The 11,741-nt window shown below is 60.0% G+C and overlaps 1 protein-coding gene across 1 annotated transcript; it reads left to right on the forward strand.

Annotated features, from left to right (window-relative positions):
* Positions 1–2,209: 2,209 nt before the first annotated feature.
* Positions 2,210–7,193, forward strand: EDA2R (ectodysplasin A2 receptor; the record flags this gene model as incomplete). The annotated part of the gene is made up of 8 exons (XM_080352409.1): positions 2,210–2,296; positions 2,946–3,124; positions 3,911–3,996; positions 4,243–4,407; positions 4,814–4,960; positions 5,411–5,817; positions 6,436–6,484; positions 6,898–7,193. 8 exons carry the CDS (start codon positions 2,210–2,212, stop codon positions 7,191–7,193), a joined length of 1,416 nt encoding a protein of 471 aa, XP_080208535.1.
* Positions 7,194–11,741: the final 4,548 nt, after the last annotated feature.

Here is an 11,741-nt window from a genome sequence, read left to right on the forward strand (position 1 = left end):
TTATTTTTTACTTTTGTCTCATTAGGACCAGTTGTTTTAGTTGCTTATCAGACGCTCAGGAGCTGCTGCTTTCCCAGGAAAGTGTGGTGTGGTTTGAATACCTGCTGCACTTGCTGTTGTTAAAATAAGAAGTTAAAAAAAAATCCCACAGCTTTAAATTTCATGCCATTCGACAAAGTGTTTGTTCCATGTCTCCACACCGTGGCTCGGGAACTAGCAGGCCCGCTGGTGTTCGATAGCTCTGCGTCGGGGTTGCGCCTCCCCGCCGTCCCGCGGCCGTGCCGTGTGCTGGCACCGCGTTCCCTGGGCCCGTGCGGCTTTCTGCTTGTGGGAAACTGGTTTAAGCTGCTGTGGAGACAGGGACAGACCCTGGCTGCAAACCCTTCTGAAGTGCAGGGAAGTCCATCAACAGCCGAGAGGAAGAGGTCATGTTGTGTTGGCAGGACAGGGTCACTCGGAAGACTGCTGGTCTGTGGTTTGGGTTGTGGTTTTCTCAACAACACCGCTCTCTCGTGTTACAAGGGCGCTTTGGAGAGGGGTGAAACGCAGTCCCCTTGTTCTCCAGAGTCCGGTGTCTTCACTCCTTTCCTGTTTCCCGCAACTCTGTTTCACACACCGTTACACTCTTGTTAGGGGTGAAACTCCAAACGAAGCGGCGGCTCTGGCGCAGCAGCCCTGAGCCCTGCGCTGGGCAGGACCCCCGCCGACGGGGACACGACACTGAGTGCACCAGGCTGGGTTCCAGGCCAACCCTCTGAACCGGTTGTGTCACCTGTCTCCCCTCTTTTTACTTTCCCTACTGCCCTCAGCCTGTATCTGAACCCCCGTGCTCCCCCGGGGCACTGGCACCGAGCTCCCTCTGCGCCACCTTCTGAGATGGTGACAAATCTCCTTTATTTATTCAGTAGTGTCGGTAACCTTCACACTATTTATAGGCTGTGATCATGCCCCTCCCGAGATATTTGCAAGATAAATTTAGCTCCCTTAGCTCCTCATCGCCAGTGCTCGCGGGCTGGCGCTGCCTCTCCTTGCAAGAGCCCCTGGGAGCCGGCGTGCGAGGAGCCGCGCGAGAGGTGACTCACCCGCCGCGCTCGTCCGGGACAGACTTCATCCCCTATGAATCTCGGTCATTCGGAGCCCGGGAGCCTGGCCAAGCGTCTGCGTCCGCCCGGCGAGGGGGCGGTGGGACCAGGCGGGAGGAGCGCGGCCCTGGGCTGCGGCAGGAGCGGCTGCTCGGGTGCTGCTCTTCAGAAGAGCGTGTCGAGGCGTTCCCTGTTCCTGGTGGGCGTTCAGAGGTTCAGGGGTCTTGCTCCTGAGGCTGGTTGAACACAGTTTCTCTCCTGATTTGCCTCACAAGTTAGGGGAAAAGCAAAATGAAGATTGGTCTAGGGAGGTGGATTTTATTCCATTTGGTCATCACAGTAAGAACACACCTGGAATATATAGAAATGAGCTGGCAGCCCCAAAACTCCAAATAAATTGGTCAGTTTTGTAGCATCATTCTGAGTTGTCTGTTCCTGGTGAGACCCAGGTGTCATGTTCTGCTGTGAGCCACCCTCCCCAAGGGGCAAACTGAGGCTCCGCTGAGGCTGGGGCAGCTCTGCCCTTGGCTTCACCTCGGGAAGGCTCTGGGTGCTGTGTCCAGGGTGGTGGGTGCTGGTTCTGGGACAGCAGCAGTGCACCCTCGCTGGGCTGGGATGTGTGCGGGGCACTGGGGCCATGGGTGCGTGTCCTGCTCTGCCAGGGACACACTGGGCACTGGCGTGTGGTCACGTCAGAGCTGAGCTCCCGGGTCCTGACGCTGGGACTTTGCTGGGACTGAGCTTTCTGCCCATGGTCCGGGGTAGCCAGACCTGCAGCCAGGGCTGGACAAGTCCTCCCGCCTCCAGCGGATCGGTGACCTGGCAGTCGGTGTGTCCGCCTTAACGCTGGGTATGAAATGTCATTTGCTCCGTCCTGAGGGCTGCGTTGTGGCAGCAAAAGCAGGTGGTTCATCCCCAGCCTCGCTGGGAAGCCCTTCCCGAGCACCGGCGCAGCCCGTGTGCGCTGGGAGCCGCAGCCTTGGCAGCCGTGATGCACCGGGAGCATGGGCTGCTGTCCCGCCAGAGCAGAAACGCGTGCCCAGGGAAGGGCAATGCTGCTCATCTCGAACGTGCCGGGCCCGGCTCTGACCTCTCTGCCGTCTCCCCCTCAGGCTCCCCCCAGCCCCATGGCCTGCCAGGAGAGCGAGTACCGGGACGAGCATGGGAAATGCACCCCCTGCAGAAAGTGCATGCCCGGGCAGGAGCTTTCCAAGGTAACCCGGCTGCTCTGGAACAGCCCTGAACCATGTGGCAGCAAGGTTGTACAGTGCCAGCTGGGTCCTCTGCCTTCCTTCAGAAGGATCTTCTGAGCTGCTGGCGTGCTGGGGAGAGCTGGGGCTCGGTGGGAAGGGACGGTGAACCGTTGTGCTCACCCTGGGTAGGAGGGTGAGACAATGGAAGCAGGAGCTGGGAAGGGATTTCACGCTGCCCCTCAGCATGCCCTCTTTCCTTTCTGCCCATGGAGATCTAAATTTCCTCCCAGCCCGTATCAGCGGGTGAAGCCGCGCTGCAGGCTGGGTGGGCATGAGCAGCACGGGGCTGCGGGGGCCTGGCCTCGGCGCTGGGACCGGTGCTGCCCGCCCAGCACCCAGCGGGTCCCCGGCCAGCACTGCCCCCGGGACATGCTGCTGCAGGACTTTCCTGCTCCCTCAACACGGCCCATGGGCAGCAAATGGCTTCCCGGTGTGCCCCGTCCCAGTGCTCCGGTGGCCTCTGCTCTCCGTGGGCTCTGAGGACCCTTCACATGAGCAGTAACCCCCCCACCCCTTGTCCCCAGAGAAGTGGGGCCAGTCCCCTCTGTGCCACTTTGGGACCTGAAGCGGCTCCTGGCCACAGCTGCGTAACCGCCCTCGTGTCTTGCAGGACTGCGGTGACGGCGGCGGGGGGGACGCACAGTGTGTCCCCTGCCCTCCCAGGAAGTTCAAGGACAGCTGGGGCCACCACGGCTGCAAGACCTGCCTCTCCTGTGCCCTCATCAACCGCCTCCAGAAGTCCAACTGCACGGCGACGGCCGACGCTGTCTGCGGGGAGTGTCTGCCGGGGTGAGCGGCGCCGGGGCTGCGGTGGTGACAGCGGGCAGGGTGCGGGGACACAGGGGGCCTTAGCTGAGGCCAGCCGGAGCATGGGACATAAGAGGAGCCCTGCTGACCAAGGGCTGCCTCTTGGAGGACACTGCTAGTGACATAAACCCCCCTTGTAGCTCCAAAGAAAGGAACATAAAGGCTCCTGTGCACGAGCAGTGGAAGAAAACTCCTTCGAGGCCTGGGCTGTCCCTGTGGCACAGGGGTGGCAAAGTGCTGGAAGATGAGTGGCCGTGGAATGCCACAGCTGGTGGTCCCCAAAGAGGGCACGCCGTGCCACGGGTGATGGGTTTGAAGAGCTGCAGAGGTGAAGGTGGCTGTGTGCCACAGCCTGGGAGCTGCTGGGGCTGCAGAGCACGTGCCGGCGAGCAGGGGACAGGAACGCGTCGGGGCTCTGTTTGAGGAGCCTCTTCCCAGACGCAGTTGTAGGCTGGGGGGCTTCTGTGGCTTCGTGGAGCTGTTAGACACTGTCACCCACTCGAGCAGGCGCGGGGCAGGGGCGCGGCGGTTCAGGCGATGTCACTCCTTGGCCAAGGTGGCAACAGGCATGAAGTAGCTGCGGGTGCATCTTCAGCCAGCAATGGGAGCCCTGGGCAGCCCCGCTGCCCTGCGTGTCCCAGCCCTGGGCAGCAGCACGGGGTCGGCTGTGCCCGTGCTGCTGCGGGATGGACAAACCACCTGTCTGTGGGAGCCGGGCCGGGTCTCGCCGTGGGGCCCGCACTGCTGAGACCCCGTCCTGTGTTGCAGGTTCTACCGCAAGGCGCGGCTGAGCGGGCAGCTGGACTGGGAGTGCATCCCCTGCACCAAGCAGACGCCGTCCTCCGAGCCGCAGTGTACGTGTCCCTGCCCGGGTCAGGCTGCTCTGGGGCGGGGGGAGGACGCGGGTCATGGTGCGTGCTAAGTCACCGTGACAGTGTTGAAGCTGAGCACTCAGACACGCGCCATCCCGTCACCAATCCTGCTCACTGGCCGCAGCACAAGCCGCTGTCCCGCAGACCTGCTGGAGGAGGGACGGGCGCAGAGGGGTGCCCCAAGCCGTGGGGTTAGGCTCCAGCGTTTTGTGGCTGGTGTGTTTGCAGGTCGGTCCAGAACAAACCTGGTGAAGGTAGCCGTCCCCACCGTCCCGCCGCAGGACACGGCCCTTCTTGCGCTGACCAGCAGTGCCCTGGTCATCATCGTGCTGGTGCTTCTGGCACTCTCCATCATCTACTGCAAGCGGTTTTGGAAGAGCCAGTGCCAGCGGGGTGAGTCGATGCCTGCAGTGCTTCTCCCCCTCCTCCCTTTGCCCTTCACACGTGCCCGCATCCCCTCCTTGCTGTGCAAGGGACCTCTCTTGTGCTTTGCCTGCTCAAAGACACGAGGAGCCTCCCTGCGCAGTCCCAGTGTGAGGAGTGGACACTGCATTTCACTGCCACAGCTGCAGTCCCCTCTCCGCAGGGTTTCTGGGGCCGGCTGAGGTTGGGTGGCTCTGTGTGGGGCAGGACGGGTGAGGGAGGAGGGCAGCAGGTGTGGTGGCTGGTCTGGGACACGCCGGAGCCCCGCGGCGTGCCAGGTTGCTGCCGGCTCCTCGCAGACATACCGCACGGCTGAGGACATGCCGGGGAAGCGAGCCAAGCCTTCGCTCAGACCGGTTCTCCTCCATCCTCCAAGTCTTCCTGAGGACTCAGAACTTCTCGGGCCAGCGAGCGATGTTCCCAACCGCGGCGGTGCCCGGCAGGTTCCTGTGTGAGGAGCAGATGTCTGGTCCCTGCTGCCTGGGCGTGAAGAACCTGAGCCCCTGCTACAGGCAGGCAGAAGGTACCTGCAGCTGCCGGCTGTGCCTGGGCAGGGAGGGGGTGCTGGGCCCAGCTCGCGTGGTCCTGGGACATACTGAGGTGTCCTGGGGCAGGAAGGATGGAGCTGGACAGTGTCCAAGTCCCACCAAATGGAAGTTTGGGACCTCTCTTAATTGCTTACAGACTTTGTACCAGAAATGCTCATGTGCAGCCCCTGCAGCTCCGTATTGGGTTTGCATGGCAAAGTTCTAGCAGTGGGGGAAGCTTCTGTGAGAAGGTGCCAGAAGCTGCGCCCTCCACAAGCTCCTGAGACCCCCAGCCCCTCTCCCTGCACTGGGGGGAGGGCTCGACCCCACTCAGGACGTTGTGGAAAGGCACAAAGGTGGCTTTGCTCGGCGGCGGTGCGGGGAACACGGGGCTCTGGGCTCTGGCAGGCTGGGCTCCGCTGAGCCGTGCCGGTTTCTGGTTGCAGGCCCCGTGGAAGCGGTGCAGTTCATTTCGGACGGGGAAGCCCTGGGTCTGCAGCTCCCCGCTCTGCAGCTGGAGCCGGACGCACCGCTGGCGGGCGCTGCGTCCAAAGGCCAGCGGGGCCGGGGGCTCCTGGAGAGCCAGCCCCTCATCCGCGCCCCGCCGGACGCCATGGCCCCCCTCTCCTCCTGCGCCTCCGAGATGCAGCACAAGTGGCCGCACGCCCCGGTGGAGTGCACAGAGCTGGACCTCCAGAAGTTCTCCACCCAGGCGGAGTTCGTGGGCGGCGAGCGGCCGGAGGAGCGGGCGGAGCGGAGAATCCCGGCAGAGGCCGGCGGGCCGGGGCGGGGGGGAGCGCGGCGCCCGCTCTCCGCGTGCCCGAATCCCTCTGCTGCAGGCGAGGAGCAGCCGGTGAGTTCCTCTGGCCTCAGGGCTCCTCCAAACACCGGTGGACACCTGAGGCTCAGGCACAGGGGGCTGGGCTGGCCAGTGGGGTAGGCGTGTAGACAAAGGTTCGTTAGTATTTGGGAGTAACTGGTACTTACAAAAGCCAGTTTGCCAGATGTTCAGTAGTGTGTCACCAAACAAGCCGTGAGCCATGGGGACGTGACCTGCTGGGGTGGTTTCAAACACCCAGAAGACCACAGTTGTTTACTGGATGTATGAGCGTATCTCTAACTGATGTGCTCTCGAGTGGTCCTTGTCCTCTCGCTCTCCGTAGAGCTGACCTGGCAGCGGGGAGCGGGTTCCTCCGCTCTCCAGTGAGCTCATCGGGGACCTGGTGGCTGACGCCACTGAGCCTCAGAAAACGTCTGGCACGGAAATCCCTGTCACAGCTGGCTCCGGGTGACTGTCTATGGCAGCAGTTTGCTGGGAGGCCCTGGAGCATGGCGAGGAGGTGGTTGGCTCTGTGGGATGTAGTGCGGAAGGAGAAGCGCCGTTCCCCGAGCCTCTGGCAGCCCTGGGCATGGGGGCAGGCGTTGCTGTTCTCGCTGGGCTGCCAACAGCCTCGCGTCTCTGTCTTGCCAGGTGGATGATGCCCAGAGCCTTGTGACTCAGATCAGCAGCAAGACGAAGGGTAAGTGTCCAGAGTCACCTTTGTGCTCTGAGTATTGGGGTGGAGAGGCGGGTGCTGGGAAGGGAGCTCCTCCAGAACCTCACCGCAGCTACGTGGAGGTGCCGGTTGTCACAGGGACTTATCTGGCTTTGGTGGCCTTTGGTGCTGGTTCACAGGGTAGATTTTCTGTGATACTGCCTTGAAGGGTCTGTGTGCAGGTGTGGATGGATGCCCAGTTGTCACCAGTTACCAGCCTCCCCAGCCTGAGCCAGCTGCATGTTGCTGAGCTCTGAAGGCGATGCCAGGGGAGATAACCGCAGCGGCAGGGCGGCGTTTCACCCGCTCGGCGGGGACAGGAGCCCGGCTGCTCCATTTACTCTCATCCCAGCCAGATGTGTTGGGTTCTGACCTCCCTTTGCTGTGTTGCTGCCCAGGTCTGCCGGTAGCAGAGCTGCCCTGTTCCTTGGTGCAGTCACTCGCGTTCTTGTTGGACCCCTCCTTGAACGGCACGAAGAACTTCAGCCACGTGGCGCTGGAGCTGGGCGTCGCACCGCAGTTGCTGGGACGGCTTTCTGGATTCGAGCAGCTCGTCGCTCACCTCACCCGCCCGGGAGACGTGGTCACCGTCCCGCTGCTGGCCCAGGCCCTGCAGCGGCTCCAGCGCTTCGACGCTCTGCTCCTGCTCTGTGACCACTTTGTGCTCGGCCAAGCCCAGGGTCGCCAGTGCTAGAGGGACAGGGATGGGACGGCTGAAGCTCCAGGTGCTGTGTACTGGTACGGGAGAGGATCCGGTAGCCCTGCGGTCACATAACCTCTTTGTGCAAGTGAGGAGTACGTGGAGATGGTCTCTGCATTGTGTAACAGAAGGACATGAGGGGAGCATTCGTCCTCAGGGGAGGCCGTGGTCGTGCCCATCCGTGCCACCCCAGCACCTTCCCCTTCGTGTCCTGTTGGTGACGCGGTGCAGTTTTCTTGCAGGACTCTCAGGCTGATCCTGTGCTGACGTTTGTCCTTGTCACAGAGCAGAGCTGTGGCTGCCGGCCTGGGGACCCTGCTGGCTCGCGCCCTGGTCCCGCTGCCCCACAGGAACCTGTGGCCACCGTGGCTTTGCAAACCGCCCTGTGGTGACACAGGTGGCAGAGACCGGGCTGCCTCACCGCCGTGCCAGCGCCGGGCGGCAGCTGGAGGCTGCAGCCTGTGGCCAGGGCTGGGTCACAGCGCTTCTGTCCCTGTGCTGGTCACAGCAGAGCCGACTTGTTTTAAAATAATGATTTTCTTCTTTTTTTTTTTTTTTTTTTTTTTTGATCTGCCTAAAAACAGCCTAATTTTCTCATTTTTGGGTGTAGCTGCTAGGGAGGAGAACACCCTCTGCTTTTCATTTCTTCCTGGAGGATTTGTCAGAGCTTGCAGCGGTCCCGCCCGCGCCGGGCGCCCCTGATTTCGGGAGCTGTGCCCCGGGGCCGGTGGCTGCAGGTGTCCAGGCTGTTCTGGATCTGCCCCCAGCCGCGGGGGCGTTGCCGGGATTGCGCTGGCAGCCGCTTTTGGAGGGTGCAGCGGGAGCCGGAGCCGAGCGCTGCCCCTGCAGCCGGCACATCTGCCGGGGCAGGCGGGAGCTCCGCGGCGCAGTGCCAGCGCGGTGGTGCCGCTGCCCGGCCACGGCTCCGTTCTGCTGAGCTCATGGGCAGAGCACTGCCCCATGACTGCTGGTTCAGCACCGGTGCCCTTAGGTGGCATCCGGTAAGTGTCACCCGGGTTGCCGGGAGCCCCAGCACCGTCCCTGCACGCTGCGGCGGGTGCGGTCAGCTCCGGCCCCGTCACTGGGGCTGCGCGGCCGCCAGCAAGCGGCACTGTTACCCTGCCGGGCATCCCTGGCCAGCTCACGCGATTTGCCGTTTATCTGAGCGCAGTACTCAGAAAAAGCAGGCGACCTTCTGGGAAGGCAGCGCTTTGCTCGGATCTGCCCGAACACGGGTATTAATAGCTGCTGGTCTTTTTCTTTTCCCTGTTAAATGCTGTTAAGACTTGAACGCGCTCAGGATGTGGTTAGATAACGGGAGGCGTGAGCAGTTTCAGCTGGATGTGACACTTTCTCTCCCCCGCTGTTTGTTTCTTCCAAAGTCAAGGTCATTCTATTGCTCTTTGCTCTGCAAGAACCAGAAGTATTAGACTTTTTGCCCGTTTTAGGCTGGGGTTAGTCAGGCTCTGGTTACATACTTGGTGTGTTACGGAGCAGTCAGGAAAAGTATTGCTAAAGCAAACACAGCCTGTGGTCGGGCTTTGCGTTTGAGGTTTCTCTGTGGCAGGGAGAGAGTGTTTGGATTAATCAAATAAATATTTAATGCCTCTGTGGACACACTTAGTCACTTCCAGCGGGAATTAAGATAAATTTACCTACAGCTGTCTGAGTAAGAGCCGGCTCAACTTGCCAGCACTGGCTTTGGAACTGGAACCGGTCTGGGTGGCTTGTCCTGCGTGTCCCTGTGTCTGTGTCACCGGTGCCACCAGTGGGGGGTCCCTCGGGGGCTGGGCAGGACACAGAACCAGCCTCCTCCTGTCCCTCGGGCACGAGTGATGAGCAGGAATGGCTGTTAAATTAAAAACAGTGAATAACAAGGACATTCTAGAATCACAGAATGTCCTGAGTTGGAAGGACCCACAGGATCATGGAGTCCTGTCCCTGCACAGGGCGCCCCACAGGTCACCCCGTGTGTCTGAGGACATTGTCCAGTCTCTTCTGTCAGGCTGGGGCTGTGACCCCTCCCTGGGGAGCCTGTTCAGTGTCCGGCCCCTCTGGGTGAAGAACCTTTTCCCCATGTCCCACTGACCCCCCCGGCACATCTGCCGCTCCCTGGGCTCTGTCCCTGGTCACTAAAGAGACGAGTCGGGTGCCTGCCGCTCCTGCTGCCCTCTGAGGAAGCTGTAGCCATGGTGAGGTTGCCTCAGTCTCCTCCAGGCTGAACAGACCCAGTGACCTTTGTAGCTTCTTCTGGACACTCTCTGGTAGCTCAGTAACGTTCTGTGTCCCGTGTCCGCAGCCCTGCACGCAGTGAGTGCCGCGGGTGAGGCTGCCCCGGAGCGGAGCGGGACGATCCCCCGGCCGTGCTGAGCGGGCTGCGCTGGGACACGGGGCCCTCCTGGCTCCAGGGACACTGGTGGCTCGTGTTCACTGTCACACGTGTGCTGCAGGTCCTCATGTTCTTCCCTCTCTGAGCGGCTCTGCTGGGCTGGGCTCGACCATTGCGTGGAGAGTTTGCCACATTTTTTTATTTCTCCCTTCTTTAAAGAAATTAACCCCATTCACTTCATAGTTTTTAAGGCAAACTATTATTTTTCAGCTGTTTGATGTCTGAGCAATATTATTCACAGTCAAACCCAACCTCTGCCTCGAGGCTGAGGAGGCGGCTCGCGGGGTGGGTGTGCAGCGCACGGGGGTGCCGTGCGCAACGTGTAGAGTGGGATTGTGTCATGCTATGCACAACATGTAGGGTGGGATTGTGCCATACACGATGTGTAGGGTGGGATTGTGCCGTGCTTACGTGATGCGTAGTGTGCCCACCCACCTGCTCCCCCGACTGGTGCCACAGCGGGCACTCTGCTCCTTCCAGCCGCCGTGGCAAACTCTGTGGCATTTGCATGGGCCACAATCCACCAGTGGCCTCCGGCGCTGCCCTGGGAGCCCCTTTGGCTGGGTTTCCACAAGCCCAGCTGGAGCCCAGGGGAACCACGTGAGCCTGGGAAATGGGGCACAACGCTGCTGTTTGGACATCGGTGGCGGTCCCTGGGAGAGGAGTTGCTTTAGCTGGGAACCAATGGACTTCATACTTGACTTTGTTTTTTTAAACAGTATTTTCAGCACGAGACTTGGAATACAAGGGAAGGAAATTCCCACACGCTGGATCTCGCGTTGCAGCGTCAGGAAGCTGTTCATGCCAAGCTGGCATGGCTCAAAAAGAGCTGAAAGAAATCACAGAATTCAGCATCTGTGTAAACTGTAGCTGGGCCTGAACAATGGAAAGACTTTTGTGCAGCGGGATTGTTTTTTTTACAAGCAATTGTTTTTGACACCACTCTTGTCTGGAAGTCTGATTTGCAGAGGAATTTATATGATAAGTTTAAGTCCTGCCCTGTTCTGGAAAGCTCTTAAGCACAGATTTAAAAATAGGCATGTACTTAAATCCTATGAAACCCTTGGGTGCTTTTCCTGGCCAGGGTGCTTGTGAGAACTGCACCTTCACTGTGCTCTTTCAGGAGCCGTTGACTGAAGGGAACTTGTTTTGGTGATCCGGGCACACTTCTCAGAAAAGTCTGCAAGTGTTGGGGGGCAATGCCCCCTGCGTTTTGATTACTTAATAACGCAGACTCTGGTGCTTTTTCTAAAAACCAATAAACACATTTCTGTAGCCATGGTTTACCTAGGGGAATACATGGTATTTTTATGGTGAAAGTTATTTTTCTTAAAGGTTACGAATAGGTTATTTATATTTTTGTAAATTCTGTGTCATTACCATTGTAATTCTGAAGCAGAGTTGTTCCTGTTGTTTCTTGGGGTGATGTCGAGGTTCAAATAAAGCAGTAGCTGAGCTCCTGCCCTGTTTATTAAAGGGCCGTGTGTGCCCCCCGTTCCTCGCGGACGTGCTGCTCTGAGTGCTGTGTTTGCAGGTCCATAAAGCCCAGACCGGAGGAGGTGGCGCCGGGTGAGTCCGGGATGCTCACGGAGCCCGTGGCGCTCGTGGCGCTGCGGGGATGGGCGGGAGCGGCTCCAGCGGGCACCGCGGGCCCGGGGCAGCCCCTGCCCTGCCAGACACCGCACTGGCATTGGCTGTGAGTTGGTGTGCAGGTTTAACCTCCCTCAGAAGGGACAAATCCCAGGTGGGGCTCATTGTGTGGCCAGGGGATGGGGAGGGGTCAGGGACCCCGTAAATGATGCCCGAGGAGCTCCGGTTCCTCAAGCTTCACTGAGAGGCAGTTGCTCTTTAAGTTTGGCAGTTACGGAGCTTGTTAAGTCTGTTCATGCCCTTGCATTTGCCTGTTCTCTAGAATAATTATGAGAATGAAGGATATGATTTTCCTTCCTAATTAAAGCTGTTACACATGTCCGAGCCCTGGCAGGCTGTATCGGTGCTGCTGTGCGCGGTGCAGCGACGCAGGAGACGGCGGCCCCCAAGAACCCGTCATTCATCACTGAACGCAAATGCACAGCATCGGTGGAGCTGTTCAGGTTGCACAGCTCCAGACAACCCTTTCCAGGGAGCTCCTCAGGTGTCCGGGGCCTCTGTGT

Source organism: Nesoenas mayeri (assembly GCF_963082525.1).
Source record: "Nesoenas mayeri genome assembly, chromosome: 13".
Classification (NCBI taxonomy): Eukaryota; Metazoa; Chordata; class Aves; order Columbiformes; family Columbidae; genus Nesoenas; species Nesoenas mayeri.